General features: G+C 39.5%; 1 protein-coding gene across 2 annotated transcripts; it reads left to right on the top strand.

Annotated features, from left to right (window-relative positions):
• Positions 1-1,851: 1,851 nt before the first annotated feature.
• Positions 1,852-11,226, top strand: SPESP1 (sperm equatorial segment protein 1). Of its 2 annotated transcripts, none has more exons than XM_033108798.1 (2): positions 1,852-2,067; positions 10,192-11,226. In XM_033108798.1, exons 1-2 carry the CDS (start codon positions 1,998-2,000, stop codon positions 11,184-11,186), a joined length of 1,065 nt encoding a protein of 354 aa, XP_032964689.1. In that variant the 5' UTR covers positions 1,852-1,997; the 3' UTR covers positions 11,187-11,226. The 2 variants fall into 2 exon arrangements, with proteins under 2 accessions (XP_032964689.1, XP_032964690.1); XM_033108799.1 differs by having other exon boundaries at positions 1,852-2,220.
• Positions 11,227-19,459: the final 8,233 nt, after the last annotated feature.

Raw genomic sequence — 19,459 nt, 5'->3', positions numbered from 1 at the left:
CACATATGATCCACTACATGTGTCTTAGGATGTAACCCCCTTCCCCAATTTATATTATATAATTTGTATCATAGTATTTATAATATGTTAAGGCTTTTGTTACATATTGTAGGCTGCTTTCTAAATAGTTGTTTGATTCCAGAGGCTGCTTTAATGTATTTAGATTAAGGCGGGGTAGAGCACATTAAAGATTCCTGCACCAACTTTGAAAAGGTTGCCTGTACTAGCTGTCATCATTTCCTCTCCTCTAACTCATTCCTCAACTTATTGTAGTCTGGCTTCTGCCCAAACCACTCCACTAAAACTTCTGCCAAGGATCTTGTGGCTAAATCTAAGGTCTTCTCTCATGTGACTTATCAGAAGCTTTTGACAGTTTTGGACTCCTCCTCTTCCATGAAGCTACTATGCTCTCTAGGTTTTCCTCTTCCCACTTTCAGTCTCCTTTGCAGGTCCATCCTCCCCTTTCTCGCCTACCCATGTTTCCCAGAGACCGAAGGCCCAATGACCTCACTTTAAAAACTCTCCTCAGGCCTGTCCTACATACCCACTTAAAGATGCTGATGCCTCCTAAACCTCCATCTCCATCTCAGCGATTTCCAGGGCCCTACATCCATCTGTTCCTGTACAGGTCACTCCAGTAGGCCACAAGCCCATCTCAACAGAACAACGTTGAAACTAATCTTCCTCACCCCTTCCACTGCTGTGTTCCCCATCTCACACCACATGAAGAGGTGTCCAGGCCAGAAATATAAGCATCGTCTCCTCCCTCATTCCTCACATTCAATCAGTTCCTCAGTCTTGTTGATTCTAGCTCTCAAGACCTGTCAAATCTGTCCACATGTCCCATGCCCTCTGTCACCATGAGTCCAGGCCCCTATTAACTTGGGCTTGGATTACTGGAACAAATCACTCCTAATTTGGATCCCTGCCTCTAGTCTTGCTTCTCTCCCACCCATTCTTGATACTGCAAGGAGTGAGCTTTCAGAAGTGCAAATCTAATTACACAGTTCCCAACGCCTCAGAATAAATTCCAAGCCCATTGCTTCCTGAGGCAGCAGCAATAATGGGTGTCTGTGAATTTTTAAAAATTATTGTACCGTAACCTTGAGTCTTTGTGGTGTACAGTTCTATGAATTTTAAGACATGTTTAGATTCGTGGCCACCACAACCAACCATCACACAAAAAAACTCCACGCTCTCCCTTTAGTCACTGTACTCCCACATTCTTAACCCCAGACAACCACCGATTTATTCTCCATAGCTACTGTTTTGTTTTTTCCAAAAAAAAAAAAAAGGAATGTAATCTCTTAAAAAATAAAACAAAACCCAAGCCCCTTAAAGTGGCTTTGATGCCTCTGCTTCTCTCCTCACTCACCTCCAACAACTGCCCCCGTCCCTTGCAATTAACTGAACTATTTTTGTTCTTGGGGAGCTCCAAGCTTTCTTCCAACTAGGTAACCTCCTCCCTACTCTTTTTGGATGGCGGGGTCCTCCTCAAGGCTCCAGTGCCTACTACTTCCTCCATTATAGCACGTTTCACTCTGTTGTAACGGCCAGGTTATTTGTCCGTCTCCTCCAACAGACAGTCCTGTCCACGCAGGGACCGTGTCTTAGGCACTGCTATATGCTTAGGTTCGACGGCTGCGCCCAGCTCCGCCACCCCCAACCCGTAGAGTGCGGATACTCGCCGGGGCGTCGAGACGTTCCGAGGCCCGCGCCCGACGCAGAGCTTCCCAGGCAGACAGAGCATGCGCGCCAGGAGGGGTCGCCCCGCCCCCTGCGCGCGGCCCTGGGGGGGCGGGGCGGGGCGGGGCGGGCCTTGGCCGCTCACGTCCCTCCCCCACTCTGACTTCTCTGGCGCGCTGGGGACGACCGTTGCAGGGCGCCCAGGGTCCTGAGGTGGGACCGTCGGCCGCCGACGCCCAACTTTTTCGGCGCTGAGGTACCCGGCCTGGTGGCCTAGGACGTTCCCGTCGCATGGCGGAGTGCTGCGGACGATGCCCATGAAGTCCGTAGTCCTTCTAGTTGCGCTGTTGCTATGGCCTTCGTCCGTGCCCGCGTATCCGAGTGAGTGACCGGCCCGAGGCGGCAGGGACTCAGGAGACCTGCCTCAGGGAACCTCAGGGTTCCGGGACCCGCCTGAGTACCCGCTCGTTTTTGCCCCTGGTCCTGCACGCCTTCCAAATCCCACTGCCCAGGGTCCTGGCCTCCTCTGCCGAGGTGTGTCCCTCTCCTGCTCGACCTCTTCCTCCCGGACCTGCGCGCCTCGGGGCTGACCTGGCGACGCAGCCGGTCCCAGACTTGACTCGTGTGTGGGAGCTCCCCAACCCCGCCGAGATGTTCCTTGGTGTTAACCCTGTGCGCCTTTACCGGTGCACGTGCAATAAAGCACGGGTGGGCACACCGCGGCCCGCCGGCCAAGGCGGCCTGCTTTGGTATCGCTGGCCGACCGAGAATGGCTTTTACATTCTTAAGTGTGAATATGAAATGTGATCTTTCGTGACGTGAGAAAAAGTATGAAATTTCAATGTCGTTGTTCATAAATAAAGTTTTATTGGAACACAGCCACACGCATTCCTTTATGTATTGCCCATGGTTGCTTCTCTGCATTATAACAGCAGTTTAGTAGTTGCCACAGCCACAGGATGGCCTGCAAAGCCTAAAATACTTACTGTCCGGCCTTTTACAGAGAAAGTTGAACTCCTGTGGTGAAACATGGAGAACACGTGGATGTGGGCAGCAGTCTGGGACCTTACTGACCGCCTGTGCACTTCCACAGAGCATCCTCGGGAGCAAGGCATTCAAAACCAAAGTTGAACAGAATTATAACTTATGACTTGTCCCTCCCCAATAGCTGAAAACTGATAAGCTTTATATACATGAACTTTTAATTAATAAACCCATTCTGTTTTTCACTCTTATACTTGGATATCACACTAAGAATCATAGTTATATTTGTATCATTTAAAAAAATGAGCATCCGCGATTCTTGGTTAAATTTTGGGTAAATCAACAGTTGCCACATCAAGGTTATGGGTCAAGGTCAAAGTAAAAATGTATGAGTTCTTAAAGCATAAAGACCTGATGTATTCCATTGAACTTTAATTTTTTGTCTTTATGTGGAAGTTTTAAAATTTATCTTTTCCTCTTTACTCAGCTACCAGGTTTCTCCCAATTATATGGACATTTTGCTACTACCTTTAACTTACCAAGCATTTATTCTTATACCAAACCACATGTTTAAATTACCGATTTTATGAGACTTTAAAACCTTAGTTTATAAAAATATGAATTATATTTTAAGCACATGATCCAATAGCACTCATTGAGAGAGATAGATTTTTTAGAATTCCATTTTGACTTACAGTGTTTTGAGTTTATCTCTTTGTATAGCCTAAGTATTACATTATATATACATAACTTATTACAGTCTATTAGTATCAACATTTTACCAGTTTGAGTGAAATGTAGAAACCTTACTTACCTCCCTTTATGTCCTTTTACCATCTCCCATTCATAATTGTCTTAAATGTTTCTTTTACATAGAGAACTACATCAGATGGTATTATATTTTTGCTTCAACTGTCAAACATAATTTGGAAAACTCAAGAGAAGGAAAGTCTATTTTTTGCCTTTACCCATATTTTTGCTCTTTTTATTTTATCTGCCTTCCCAGTGATACAGGATTCCTTCTTTTATTATTTCCTTTCTGTTTAATGAACTTCATTTAGCCATTCTTTTAGGGTAGGTCTTCTGGCAAAAACTTCTCTTAATTTTCCTTCATCTGAGAGGTCTTGATTATCCTTTCATTTCTGAAGGACATTTTCCTTTGACAGAAAATTCTGGACTTTTTTTTTTAACACTTGAAAAGTATGCCGTTTTGTTCTGACCTCCATGGTTTCTCCTGAGAACTCAAATTGTCATTCAAATTGTTTTTCTCCTGTAGATAAGGTGTCATTTCTTTCTTGTTTCTTTCAAGATTTTTTTCTTTTTTTTTTCTTTTTTCTTTTTTTCTTTTTTAAAGATGTTTTTATTGGGGGAGGACTTTATTGGGGAACAGTGTGTACTTCAGGACAACTTTTTGTTTTTTCTCCAAGTCAAGTTGTTGTCCTTTCAATCTTAGTTGTGGAGGGCGCAGCTCAGCTCCAGGTACAGTTGCCATTGCTAGTTGCAGGGGGCGCAGCCCACCATCCCTTGCGGGAGTCGGGAGTCGAGTTGAACTGGCAGCCTTGTGTTTGAGAGCCCACTGGCCCATGTGGGAATTGAACCGGCAGCCTTTGGAGTTAGGAGCATAGAGCTCTAACCGCCTGAGCCACCGGGCTGGCCCAAGATATTTTTTTTTTTTTTTTTTTTTCCTTTGTCTTCAGCTTTCCGAAGTTTGACCATGATGTGTTTTGGCATGGGTTTCTTTAGGTTTATTCTGTTTGAGGTTCACTCAGCTTCTTGAATCTGTAAGTCATGTCTTTTCCAAATTTGGGGCATTTTCAGCCATTATTATGTCTTTGAATACTTTTTCAGACTCACCCTCTTTCATTTCCTTATAAGATTCAGATGACATGAATGTTAGATTTTTTTGTTATAGTCTCACAAGTCACTGAGGCTCTGTTCATTTTTTTTTTTTCCAGTTCATTTTCTCTCTATTGTTCAGATCAGGTAGTTGCTATTTTTCTCTCTCTCAGTTCACTGATTCTTTCCTCTGTCCCCTTCATTCTGCTGTTGAGCCTATCCTGTCGATTTTTAAAATTTCAATTATTGTGTTTTTTCAGTTCTAAAATTTCAGTTTGGTTCTTCTTTATATTCTGTTTTTTTGTTGAGACTTTCACTTGTTTCAAACATGTCCATAATTGCTTATTGAACCATTTTTATGATGGCTACTTTTAAATCCCTGTCAGATAATTCTAATACCTGTGTTATCTCAGAGTTGGCATCTGTTGACTATTTTTTCTATTCAAATTGAGATTTTCCTGGTTCTTGTTGAGACCACTGGCTTTTGATTAAAACCTGGGCATCTTGGGTATTATGTTGTAAGACTCTGGATCTTATTTAAAGCTTCTGTTACAGATTTAAATGGGCCTCTGACACCACTTCAGCAGTGGAAGAGGAATGCTGCCTTGTTACCACAGGGTGGAGATGACAGTCCAGGTCCTCACGCAGCCTTTTCTATGGGAAGAGAAGGAATCAATTCATACTTGGTAGCAGCACTTCTGTGGGATAAGGCACCTCACTGAAGCCTGATGACCGTAGAAGCTAGGTTCTCCACACAGCTTTTGCTAGTGGGGGTCAGGCTTCAGTGTTTTCTGTGATATTTAGCTGGAATAGAGCAGTTATTAACTAAAAATATTCTGTCTTGCTAGGCTCCCCCTTTCCTGGTCCTTTGGCTATGAAGAGAGCAGCCTTTTCTTGGAGCCTTTTATTGTTTGTGTCCATTGGTGTTTCTGGGTTGCCAGCTGTTCCAGCACCCAGTCTGGGGTATATGTGACAAAAAGAAAACTCAGGGAACTCACTGCTGTGTCATTCCTTGGGTCTTGAAGCCCCTAGTTGGTTTGCCTTCTTCTCTCCACCTTTCAAAGTCCTCTCATGCTTGTTTTTATATAATGTCCAGGGTTTTTAACTGTGCTGAAGTAGGAAGAATAGGGGAAAAGTACACGTTCTGTATCTTTTTGGAAGTGGAAGTTCAGTCTTATTGCTTTAAAACATTTTATTTGGGTCTTATGGAAGAGACAGTGTGTTTTACAAATAAGAACACCTAAGTGGAGCATGTATGGAAATTATGGGATGGCCTGTTTTTATTTTTAATTTTGGTCAAAATATGTTGGAATTAGGTTTAGAATGCTTTTGTGTGTATTATTTTCCAGTTTGTGTATAAATTACTAGTTATTGAAAAAGAGAATGAAGTCCTAATTAACTATTAGACGTCTATCTGAATTATTTAGGTAGAATTTTAACTTAGTAGTGATTCATAATACTCTAAATAAATTAGAGAGAATGTAAATAAGTTCAATATTTTAAAAATTTGTCTAAAATTCTCCTTTAACATTTCATTTTTATAGGCAGTTAACCAGTGTACATTACTTTAGCAGCATTCTTTTTACTTGACAGTTTGATGCCAAGCCTCGAGTTTTTTCTTTTAAAAGTCTTTAGATAAATACACATGCTATTAACTTAAAATTGTTTTACTTTACAGGCCCATAATTAAGAATGTCAGGAAATACAACCAAGTCAATGCCAAAATAAAATACAATTCATGTTAAATATTATCAGAGAATTAAAACACTTAGAAACCATACATAGAACATTTTAATTGACAAATTCTATTGGTCCGTATGATTTTATTATATTATGTAGGTTTTATAATAACCAGTTTTTAAGACACCAGCTATTTGGTTTGTAACACATTTCAAGTGAAATCCCACATTCACATTATTTTTATATGTTTTTCAATGCAGTTCTCAAAAAATTAAGCTATATTAGCTAAGGTGCTAAACCCAAATTCTGTGTAGATTTGAATATACCCTATTTACTTTCCATTTTTGCATTCTGTGATAACTACACAATCAGCACACAAATGAAACACATAAGAAAATACTCTTTTAAAAAAGTAAAGATTTTAAAAAGACCTAAATTTTACCAATATTCTTCTGAAATTTTAAATTGTAGCATTAAATAGGAACTCCTCAAAGAAATAATAAAATTACCTAGCTTTATTGTAACCCTATATCTTATTACACTTTGAAGTAAAGATATTTCATATTAAAGTTCTCAAATTTGAGATTATATATCTTTTAAAAATTATATCCCCCCCCCCCAAGTTTTTTAAGCAAAGGGTAAGTGGGAGTGGTTTAGTTTTCCTTTTTTATTCAGTTTAGAAACTGTTGATTCTTTGAGACTAAGGTGACATGTTCTTTCTTTTCTTAAAACTTTAGTCTCAAACTAGGTGTATTACTGTGCAAGATTTTTAATGTTAGCATTTTATTATTATCATTACATTTTATTGTATTTTTTCGCATGCCATCACTTCTTAGGAGCATAGAAGCAATTTCTTTTTTCCTTTTTGAGTGTAAGGTTTCTTTGGAATAAAAGTGTTCGTTAAAATAGTTAATGCATAATAGTATTTTAGCTTTACTGATTAGGAAATCTCTCCAGAAACAGATAAAAGTATAGTCCTTCAGGTTTTTACAAAAACCACATTCGTATATATTCATTCTTTTAAAAGACATTGTAGAAGAAAATATTTGTTTCTTATACCTTTAACCAATTGAAGGTTTATGTATGCAATTAGATACGTATTTAAATTGGTGGTTGATAGTACATTTTTAAAAACTTGACTTCCAAATATCATTTTAAAAATTCAATTAGTTTACGATATATTTACATAGATGACAGAGCACTGAGTTTACTTGGGGTGTTTTTTTAAATTCAGTTTCTTTAAAAAAATAAAATAAGCCAGTTAATTTACATGTGTTAAAACCGTTATTTGTAGCTTAAAATGACTGACAAGACCTTAAAAAAAATCACATTTTTAATTTATAAAAATTAAAAATGGCCACAAAAACCACAGTTTCTCAGCAGAGGCAGAGAAATGAAACCACTCCTAACTCTGGGAGAAAAAGAAAATCTTATGAGTTCTATTTTCATATCAATAGTCTTAAATGTAAGAAACTTTATTTCAATTGATTCTTTTGTTTTGTCTAGATATACAATTATATCATCTGCATATAAAGATAGTTTTACCTTTTCCTTTTGAATTCTTATACTGCCAATTATTTTCCCTTGTCAAATTACATTGACTAATACCTCCAATACCATATTAAATAATAATCGAGATATTAGTGTCCTGACCTTGTTTCTGTCTTTAGCAGGAAAGCTTCTAGCGTTTTTTACTAAATAGGATCCAAATCATGTTTTTAATGTTCTTTTTAGGGATTTAAATTTATATTTTAAAGAAATGTAAGCAGTTACCTTTACAGAGAATATTATTATCTTATATAGTGTTCTGTAGCTTTTAAAGTGTTTTCAAAAATCTAATTTATTTGGTTCTGTGAGATAAAAGAGCAGATATAGTATCTTAATTTTATAGTTAAGTAAATGTTCAGAGAAATTAAATAATTATCTAAGGTCGTGATGCTAGAAAGTAGTAGAACCAGAACCAGAACCAAAGATTTTTTTTTCTCACTGCACTAGGCTGCATATTCATTTTACTTAATATTTTCCTTTAGGACAATGCACTTTATACATATGAGAACGCATAAATAAGTTATTTTACTTTATAAAATGTAACTTTTAATGGTTTACTATATTAAGTAATTGGGTGTGTGTGCTTGTGTGTGTTTTTAGGGAGTAAAACATTACATTCTACCGGTAGATAAGTCTAAAGTCCCCTTTAATGTCCAACTTTAGTCCCATTCCCTGTCCTCAAAGGCAACTACCCACATGAGTTTGGTTTGTTATCCTTCTGTCTATTTTTTTTTAAAAATCCACAATTCATCGATGAAATGTATGATACTATGTCAGTGATTACAAAATATCAGCATAAGGATAGTATCAAAATCTATGTTCTGTATCTTTTTTCACCCATCATCATCATATGGATCTTGAAGTATGCAAGGCTTTTCCAAGCGTGACATAAATGCAGAATCTACTTTTAGAATCTAGATCTCTAGGCAAGTCTAGTGTCTTTCCACTATTACATTGCCTCACCAAACTGTTCTCATTAAGAATTTTTTAAAATTTGGAAATATGCTTTCATTCTTGATTAAACTTCATCTGGTTTTTCTAAATTTTACCAGAAGAGTTAAGGAAGACAGGAGAGTGTAAATATAAAGCATTTTTTGACTATTTGTGCTTGCCAAAAAGATGAATAAAAGTGCCTCCTGAACAGAAAGTTTGTTACTGTATTTCGTTTTACCTGGAAAAGGAGGATTCAAGTAGGAGTTATGTTTTAGAATTTGGTAAAAAGTGATTTACTTCCTTGAATTAAATCAATTTGTATCTATGATAGTGGCAAAATCAATTCAAAGTTACATGCAATACAAATTTCCAGCACTTAAAATTAAAAACTTCTGACTGAGGAGTAGGGGGAATTTCAGAATATCTTATTCAATCAGCATTTCTGTTTTCCACATTGGAAATGAGAGGCTTCACCACTCAAATGCTGCAAAATACCAGCACAAAAAAACTGTCAATTTTGTTGTCAGAGTGAAAAGTTGATGGTTTAGACTAGAATCTGCAAACTTTTTCTGTAAAAGGCCAGATAGTAAGTATTTTCAGCTTTGTAGGCCATGTGGTCTCTGTTGTAGCTACTCAACTCTGCTGGTGCAGCCCAAAGCAGCCATAGACAATACATAAATAAATGGGCAAGACTGGCTGGGTTCCAATAAAACTTTATTTACAAAAACAGTTGGGTGGATATGACTCACAGGCTGTAGTTAGATCTTTGCTTGGTTGAAGGCAGTGGTAAACTAGTAAGTGTTTAAGGAGGCTTTTTGGAGAGAAGGGTAAGTCCTGGTTTATAGCATTTCCCCCATCGTTGTTGATTTCAAGCTACCTACTGGACATAACTGAAGAGGGAGGTAGAAAAACATATACAGTAGCACACCATTATATAGCATTTCTACCATACACAGATACCCTAGATGTAAATAACTCAAGAGCATAGATAATAGTAAAATGAAATAAGAAAGTGATTGAGTTTTGAATATTTATTACCTTTGTTTTCAATATAATTAATTTCAAATTCAGATAATTTAATTTTTAATGATGTCTATGTTTAACATCTGGCTCACAGAATTACTAAAAATTTAATAATAGGCTCTGGTGAGCCAGTATGACCCTACTTCAGCACATCCTGTGTTGGAGGACATAATCAAAAATTTTGTCTTAATAAGTTGCCTACTGAATCATAAGTTATATGGGAGAGTAACAGCAAAAAGATATAGAGAATTATGCTAACATGCAACTTTTACACCAATCTTGCTCATCTCTTTCAATAAGAATCTGAAAAAATAATTTTGCTCTTTTAAGTGAGAGTTGACTGTGTCAGAGGTGCTTTATTTCTTTTGTTTGTTTGTTTGTTTGTTTTAAATCTCAACTGTGAAGTGATAGCATATGGAGTAAATTTGGGTCAGTAGACTTTGTCAATATGTCATATACAATAATAAATGTTACTTATTGTTTGATTTTTTTTTCCTTAAGGCATGACTATGACACCTGATGAAGAACAAAACTTGAATCATTACGTACAAGTTTTACAGAACCTACTACTAAGTGTTCCCACAAGGGAGCCAGGCCATGAAAAAAAATCAGAGCCTCCAAATAATGTTTATTCTATGGGATCGAAGGTATCAAAATTTAAGGAGATAATTACACATGATGAAGCTTCAACTGAGAATGACATTATAAGCAACCCTGTCACTAATGAAGCTACAACTTTCTCTACTAGAGGCTTCACAACGGAAATAGGGAGCAAAACGCCGACTGAAAGGACACCATTTTGGTCAATTAAACCAAACAATGTTTCTGTTGTTTTACACTCAAAAGAACCTTATATTGAAAAAGAAGAGCCAGAGCCAGAACCAGAGCCAGATGTAAAGCAAACAGAGGCACCAACGTCCTGGCCAAACGTTACTGAATTACCCACAAGTCCTTCAAGTAGGAGCACTGACTGGGATACCTCCACAGAACTGGAAGATGTCCCTCAGCTCTCAGGCGAATACGAAACACTAGCATTTGAAAAACACCCACTGATTTTGAGTAATGAAGACATTTTGAAACAAATTTCAGATATTAGTTCAGAGGTGCAAAAGGTACCTCTTGCTGAGAGCCTCAAGCCAGAATACAGAGAGGATATTCAAGCCTCTAAAGAGCACCTAAAACGAAGCCTCGCTCTAGCAGCAGCAGCGGAACATAGATTAGAACAGATGTATACATCCCAGTTATTACCACTAGGTCGACGCCGTGGTGAAGTTGATGACATTGAAACTGTTATTAACGTGCTGTATTATTCTAGATCTAAGTTATCTGAATATTTAGATCTTAAATATGTCCCACCAGAGATGAGAGAAAAAGCTACGACAGTACTCAATACATTGAAAAAAATACTATGTGTAAGTCAAATAGAAACTCAAAACCTTATTAGGAAGTTATTAAACAATAATATAAAAATTTTAAACTTACTTGACATTCCATGACAAAGGTGATTTAAGCAAACCGGGTATTCACTCACAAGAGAAATGAGCATATTAGTGATTCAAAAGTTGTATAAAAATATTTTCTGTTGTAGTTCAATGTGCTAACATCTTACATGTCATGTGTTATGAAAAATTTTCATATGCTCTAAAAGCCTAATAATTTAAAATAAAATTTTGGTTCAGGAGTTTGTAGTTTTTTCTCATTAATCAATTAAAAACATTATAAAGATCTAATCTTTAAAATAGTTAAATTTTGATTTTGCTTGAATAGATTAGTTAAGTTCACCCATTTTATAAAAGTTAAGATAATGTATGATATATATGTATAAATATATTTTTATAAATAGCATATAAATTACTCTTTCAGAGAATCTGAGTTTTCTGTCTGAATAACATAGTTGGAGTTTGTCTCAGAACTACTTTTATTTGGATATATGTGTGCCTCCTTTGAAAGTGGATGATATATTAAGATACATCTCTTTTCCTTTGTTGTTTAATACTTTTGGAATATCAGTGAGGGATTATAACCTGGATTTGTAGTGAAGTCATTCTCACTTATTTCCTCTTTTTGTTTGTTTATCTACATATACATTGAAGCTTTGCAAATCTTTTATTTGGGATTATGACTAACATCATTAAACTTAACTGTGTAACATTGTAATTATGGTGCAGATAATTCTATTTCATGATTTGACCAGTATAATATTTAAATTTATTGATTTATTTATTCATTCATCAAGCCAGTCATTTATAGTTTCATAGAGATTTACTGACCTTTTACTATGTGCAGGACAAAAATGCAAGGCTTTGGGGATATAATAACGAGACCTAGTTCCTTCTCTCTTTGAGGTTATATCATAGCAGGGAAGGCAGACACTAAACAATAACTTCAACAAATTTTAAATTTCACTTGTGACAAGTTATTAGGAAGGTGTGAGAGATTTGACCTCACTTAGAGCAAAATAATGGGAAAGGTACCCAGAGAGGGTAGCATTTCAGTGAGACCTAAAGGACGAGGCTGTGTGCACGGTAGAAGCGGGCTCCCGGCCGGGGGACAGTGTGTGCACATGCTCTGAGTTCAGAATGCGTGGGGCAAGTTCAAGAAGTAGATGGAGCGTAGAAAGGCAAGGTGACGCATCTCAAAATGGAGCTGGTGAGGTCCAGTCGGAATAGATCCTGCAAGGCCTTAAATTGCATATTGAAGATTTTAGCCTTTTTCCTGTGATCAGTGAGAAGTCATTCATTGGTGGATTTTAAGCAAAGGATGGATATGATCTTTTTTTTTTTTTTTAAATACCATTCTGGCTACAGTGTTAGAGGTAGGTAAAAGTAGAAGTGCCCTATACACAGGCCAAATTTAGCTTGGACTAGATAGAAAGAAGTGGCAATTACGCGTAGAATCAGCAGGATTTGGTGCTTGAATGGATATGGAGACCAGGGAGTAGCAGAGATCAAAAATAATTCCCACACCATTAGCTTTATTATAAAAAGGACTACATAAGTTTTCTTTTACAATAACGCTCTTTACCTTTTCATGGCTTGATAACTCATTTAGTCTTAGCTCTGAATATTATCCTATTGCCCGAATGTACCACAGTTTATTTACCCATTCACCTACTAAAGGACATTTTGGTTGCTTCTAAGTTTGGGCAATTATTACTAAAGCTTCTTAAACATCCACGTGCAGGTGTTTGTGTGGACCCTAAGTTTTCAGTTCCTTCGGGTAAATACCAAGGAGCACAATCACTCACTCATACAATAAGTATGTTTAGTTGTGTAGAAACCATCAAACTGTCTTACAAAGTGGCTGTACCATTTTGCATTCCCAGCAGCAACGAATGGAAGTTCCTATTGCTCCACATCCTCACCAGCATTTGTTGCAGTCAAGTGTTCTGAATTTTTACCATTCTAACAGGCATGTAGTGGTCTCATTGTGACCTACTAGTTTTTCAATAAACTTTTATTTTGTGTAAGTTTAACTACTCACCTGTTTAAGAACCTCTGGTTTGTTTCCAGTTTGGGGCTATTAAAAACAAAGCTTCTATAAACATCCATTTACAGGTTTTTGTGTGAACATAAGTTTTCATTTCTCTGGGATAAATGCCTCGGTGTCAGATAGCTGTGTTGTATGATAGTCACATGTTCTGTTTTGTAAGAAACTGCCCACTGTTTTCTAGAGTGGCTGTATCATTTCGTATTAACCAACAGCAATATATGAGCTTCTCTGAAAACTCACCAGCATTTGGTGTTATCACTATTATTCAATATTTATTTATTTTAAACCAGTGCAATTCACTGGTTTTAGTATATTCATAAAATTTTACAACCATCACAATGATCTAATTCCAGAATTTCATCACCGCAAAAAGAAAGCCCCTCCCCATTAGCAGTCACTTCCCGTCTCTCTCTCCGCCAGCCCCTGGCAACCACAAACCTGTGTTCTGTCTCTATGGATTTGCCTCTTCTGGACATTTTATATAATGTAATCATACAATATGTATGCCAGTCCCAGGAAGGAGGAATAACTGTCCCCTCCTTATGAAGGGGTTCAATGTAATTAGCTGGCTGTTCTTTTCAAGAGATGGAAGCCACTGGCTGCTCAGGATCAGTCTATGTCACTCTACAATCAGGCAGGCAGCAGCAGTGGCAATAACTAGACCAGCCTTGGTGAGAGGGAGCTTATCCTGTTGCCAGCACATGGCCTCACTCCTGCCACTATGGCTATTCCATTCATGGGATTATTTTGCAAGCACTGAGGCAGCCAAAGGCGGAGGTGAGCTAGCTCTCAGGCACTGGATGAATCTTCCTGTTCGCTGGGTTTCTCAGTGCCCCCTGAGGTGGTACTCTCAGGTAGGCACTGATCGAGAGACAAGTTCCACGTACATACCCACCCTCATGGGTCATATGACTCACTCAGCAAACACACAAAGATTCATTATTTCCACTGATTTGCCATCTTGGTTGTAGGGGAGGGCTCTAATTGAGGAGCTTTCACCTGCCCTTCCGATATAATGACTCTAATGCTGCAGGTCAGGAAACAATACAAGGACTCGGAGCTGCTAAGAAAATCTGTCTCAATTGTACACTCAAGGATGTGAAATAACCAGAGGGTGATGTATGGACCTTTGGAACTATGTGAAACAGACTTTAGTAAGAACTCAATTTATCACCTGGCCTCCTTCAATCCCCACTCTAACCAGGAGCCATGAGGCAGGGCCAGGACCAGGGTGAGGCACCTGAGGTACCCAGGGAGCAGACTTCAAGGAAACACTGTTGGATGCCATCCCTGCACTTGCACAATCCTGAGAATGAGGACCTCCTCGAACGCTGTGCCCAAGCCTCTACTTGCCTCACCCTGGTCCTGGCCCTGCAGTTGCGGCCTCACACCATTCTGGTGCAGAGCTCGTGCATATGCCAGTATTTCTCCTTCCTCTCATACCTCCTCCCAACCCAGCACACAGGAGACTCTTAGTAATGATGAAGCTGCAACAGGCCAGGGGCTGTGACCACACCACTTACTACCTGCAATGAAAGGCTTTTTGCCATCTGACTGAATGACTCAGTTCCAGAATATCACCCCAAGGGGACACCTTTCTAGATCCATTCCTAGCACCAGTCTTGTTCATTTGCCTTCTCCCAGACGGCAGAGTCTATGACAAAGATGTGGATACAGGCAGTTTATTTGGAAGGTAACCCAAGAGAGCAGGAATAAAGGAATTTGGAGAGAAGAACAGGAAATGCAAGATATTTTTGAGTTGGTATCTCTGTGAGCAACTAGGGTTTAATAACCCGTTGACAAATGACCTTCTGACAAATCATGAGGTATGTACCTCAGAGGAGGAGGAGCAGTCTTTTCATCACCATTCTTGTCCCCCATTTGTGGAGGGTAGCTCCCTTGCAATTCCTGACTGTGCATTCCCATGGGCTGACCATGTCCCCATGGCTTAGGAGAAAGCCCTGAGGCAGAAGAGTGGTGAGACTAGGGCAGGTATCTGAGAAGGGAGGCTGAAATCAGAGACGGGCTGAGAGGACATAGCATTAGAGTACCTTTTGGTCTACACTGTGCCACCCCAGTGATAATTATGATGCCACCGTATGCCGTGGATCACTTGCTTCACCATTTCTCCCAGTCAGGAATGTATCCTGTGCTCCTCAAGTGTGTGAGCAATCCAATCCTGGAATCCTATTTTGAGGGTTCGTGTCTTGGGACCACATTCTACACCACTTTAGGGGAACAGACGGCCCTCTCGAATTAGGTAATTTGAAGAGAGTTAATAAAGAGGTCCTGCAAAAGTATGAGCAGGGATACCGCAAAGAAGAGTGCAGTGTCCCAGGGCAAGTAACAGCAGGGACACCATTATTTGCCTTAGCCTAGAAGAAGGAGGGGAATGAGATTTACCAGAATCTAGAGACAGAGTGCTGGTGGAGAGGACCACCTAATAGGAGCTATGACCTTAGTAATAAAACCACCTTAGGAAAAGGTGGTCTGCTTTTCACTCTCACCACACACAAGCAGTTCTAAACAATATCAATGATAAAGTACACGGTGCTCCACACGAGCACCTGGCGACCTTGCATGTCTCCACCTAGGCCATGCAGGCAAAGGCTTGAGCAGCTATCTGAGTCTTGAAAGAAAGTTTTGTGATCCTTCTGGAACTCTGGAGAATGAGAGGCGCAGGGAAGCTGCCTTGAGGTACCCCCCACTCTCCTCCACATCTCTCCTGGGAGGCTGTCATGACAGTTTCTCACCACCTTCCAGATTCTGATGAGGTGTGGGGCTTTCCACCCTGCTCCCCTCAGAACAGAGCCGTAGCGTATAAACCTTCTAGCTGCAGTCTAGAATTGGCTCCTTAGCAACCATCAATCCTACAATGCGCAGTGTAGTCATCTGGCTCCTTTTGCTTTAGTGCTATCCTTTTTATGTGTAGGACAAAGACCATGGGGCAATGCCACCTTCGGCTACCTTTTTTCCATTGTTTGTGTAGGGGATAAACTGTCTGAATCTAACAGGGGCTCTCTGTCTTTTTGCCGGTGGAATCACTTTGGCCTCGGCCTTGTCTTGTTTTTGCTTAACATGAAATACTCCCTTCCCATGGAAAAATCTTTTGTGAGTCCAAGTTCTAATCAATTTCTATGGTTCTGTTGAGTTTTAATATTATGTAAGTTCCAAATTATCCTTTTTTGTATTACTTTATCTTTTAATCAACACTATATGCTACATGGAATTTAATTTGGAGGACTCCTAGTAGTAGAGTGGACTGGACTGAGCTACACACGTTTGTTTTGAGAGTTAGTTCTTAACAGTAAGAATACCAGCAAGTTCTTAACAATAAGTTCTTAACAGTAAATAATTCCTTTTTTTGTAAACACAATATTGTACTTTAGTTTGCTACTTTCAGTGAAAACACCAGAAGATACTTAAAATTTAGCAATAAAATTGTATGAAATATTAATTCAATAGTATCAAATGAATAGAACAGATATTTGGAGGAAAGAAAAATAGAAATTGCCATACTCTTCTTCCTTTTCTCAATATTGTGTTATAGCCTACCCTGCCATCTTGACCAGAAGTCCAACAGTAAATAATTCTCAACAGTTCTTTGCCAACTCCAACACCACACAGTCCTAAAATTCATTTGCTATTCCTTACCAAGAGGAATTGTTCACTGTTCTCTTTGGCCCCAGTTTGCCACCATCCTCTTGGACCTTTTACATCTTCTCCACAACTCTTTCATCTCTAGCTGCCTGACTTCAAGCCAAAAGTCCAGCACCTTCCAGCCCTCAACCCAATTCTACATCAAGCTTTGGGCCCATCTTCGCAGCTCAGAATATATAAAGAGACTCTGATTGGCATTTGTCAGTCTCCTCAGGGTCTACGTTTAGCAGCACAAAGGACTGGCAATAGCTTTGACTCTGTAGATTTTGTTTTGTTTTAATATAAATTTTTTTTTAGGCAGGGCACCTTTCCCACTATAGAAAGAGAATTTTCCCTCTCTGAAGGGCACGTTCCAGGATCACAGGGTGGGCCTGGTTTCTGAGAGGCATCACTAACTATAGCAGTGGTGAGAGACTTCACTATCTCAATGTCAGCTTAAATCTAATACGAAGCCTACTCAGGAGCAAAAGCAGAGTTTATTGCCAAATAACCTGGTCGCTATGGACATCTCTGTGTTCTTGCTTTGAAGGAATGAAGGAGTCTGGAGGCAGGATTCTGGATGCAAGATTCTGGATTTGTCTCTGCTACAGTGGGCTGGGTTTCCTTCCATCTTTATCCAGCTCTGCTAGTTGAGCAGGCAACCAACCCTGGGTGGCCATTTCCACTGGCTGGGGTCCCTCAGTTCTGGACACTTGGTCCCCATGTAGGTGGCAGGAGATGGGGAAGAGATCAAATTTCTTGCATTTGTTTTTCTTTCGTAACTTTTCAGAGGCCATGCTGACATTTCTTGAAGTAGGGGTAGAAGGGTCAGATGAACTTCTGGTTTTGTCGCCAAGATAGGATATGGAGGACGTGTCAACCAGTAGCCTTCGGGCTTCATTTTCAGGCAGGCAAGGCCCCCACCCCAGGCTCCATTGATCTGTGCCAGTGTGATGTTGAAAATCAACATGTCCTTCAGAAAGTCTAAAATATGACATTTTGGTAATACAGGAGGCTGCCCCAACTCTCCAGCAAACAAGGGAATTTTTTTTTTAACGTCAGTGTGAAATCTCTTAGAATCTCAGTGTGTTAAAATTGGAGATCTATGAGCTAGGTTGATCCAAGCCCCTCGGTTTATGAGGTCTGACAATTAAGTTCACGAACTTGCCACTGTTCGCTTACATTGGCAGCACTGTACAAACAGCTCGGTAAGGTTTCATAGCCTTGGTATATCAGAGTCTCACAGCTGTGTTCGTGTCTATGTGTGGCGGTGTTCAGCTGAGTGTTGTTCATTATTGTGTTGTGCCATTGTGAGAATGTCTGAGCTTGAATTAGAGGAACAACAAACATCAAATTTTCTGTTGAACTTGGCAAGAGTGGAAGTAAAATCAGGGACACGTTAGTCCAAGTTTATGGGGATAATGCCATGAAGAAAACGGCAGTGTACAAATGGATTAAACGTTTTTCTGAGGGGAGAGAACGCGTCACTGATGAAAAGAGGTCAGGGCGGCTAGTAATGAGCGGAACTGATGTAAACGTTGCAAAAATTCATCGAATTGTGTGTCAAAATCGTCAGCGGACTGTGAGAAGCATAGCAGACCAAGTAAACATTGATAGAGAAACAGTTAGAAAAATCTTAACTGAAAATCTTGAAATGAGACAGGTGTGTGCAAAAATGGTCCCAAAGGAGCTCACTGATGAACAAAAGCAAAGGAGAGTCAAAGTTTGCCAAGACCTTTTGGAGAGGCAAGATGATGTTTTGGGCCATGTTATCACTGGTGATGAAACATGGGTGTACCAATAGGATCCTGAAACAAAGCATCAAAGTGCACAATGGAAGTCAGCCAATTCTCCACTACCAAAGTGTTCCATCAGTCCAAATCAAGAGTCAAAATGATGTTGCTAACCTTTTTTGACATCAGAGGGGTTATTCATTAGGAATTTGTACCAACTGGACAAACAGTTAACTAAGTTTACTATTTGGAAGTGCTGAAAAGGCTGCGTGAAAAAGTTAGACGAAAACGATCTGAACTTTTCACCAACAATTCATGGCTCTTGCAGCACGACAATGCAGCAGCTCACACAGCACTGTCTGTGAGGGAGTTTATAGCCAGTAAACAAATAACTGTATTGGAACACTTTCCCTACTCACCTGATCTGGCCCCCAATGACTTTTTTCTTTACCCAAAGATAAAGGAAATATTGAAAGGAACACATTTTGATGACATTCAGGACATCAAGGGTAATACGATGACAGCTCTGATGGCCATTCCAGAAAAAGAGTTCCACAATTGCTTTGAAGAGTGGACAGGGCGCTGGCTTCGGTGTGTAGCTTCCCAAAGGGAGTACTTTAAAGGTGACTGAAGTGATATTCAGCAATGAGGTATGTAGAACTTTTTCTAGGATGAGTTCACGAACTTAATTGTCTGACCTCATATGTGTTCTGTTACAATGAGACCCTTGCTTGGCTTCATGTGGGATGAAGGGGTTCTTTGACCCATCTCCATTAAAAGCTTTAGCTTTACTCAGGATGCCTCTTAGCTGGAGCCCAGCAGGACCAAGCTCCCACAGCTCAGGGCATAGACCCAAGGCCAGGGTTTTCCATATGAGGTTGCACACCACCTGCCCTGGAATCACC

Source organism: Rhinolophus ferrumequinum, chromosome 6 (genome assembly GCF_004115265.2).
Source record: "Rhinolophus ferrumequinum isolate MPI-CBG mRhiFer1 chromosome 6, mRhiFer1_v1.p, whole genome shotgun sequence".
NCBI classification, from domain to species: domain Eukaryota; kingdom Metazoa; phylum Chordata; class Mammalia; order Chiroptera; family Rhinolophidae; genus Rhinolophus; species Rhinolophus ferrumequinum.
Note: the sequence above shows the minus strand (reverse complement) of the source record. Positions and strands in the feature narration are given on the sequence as shown.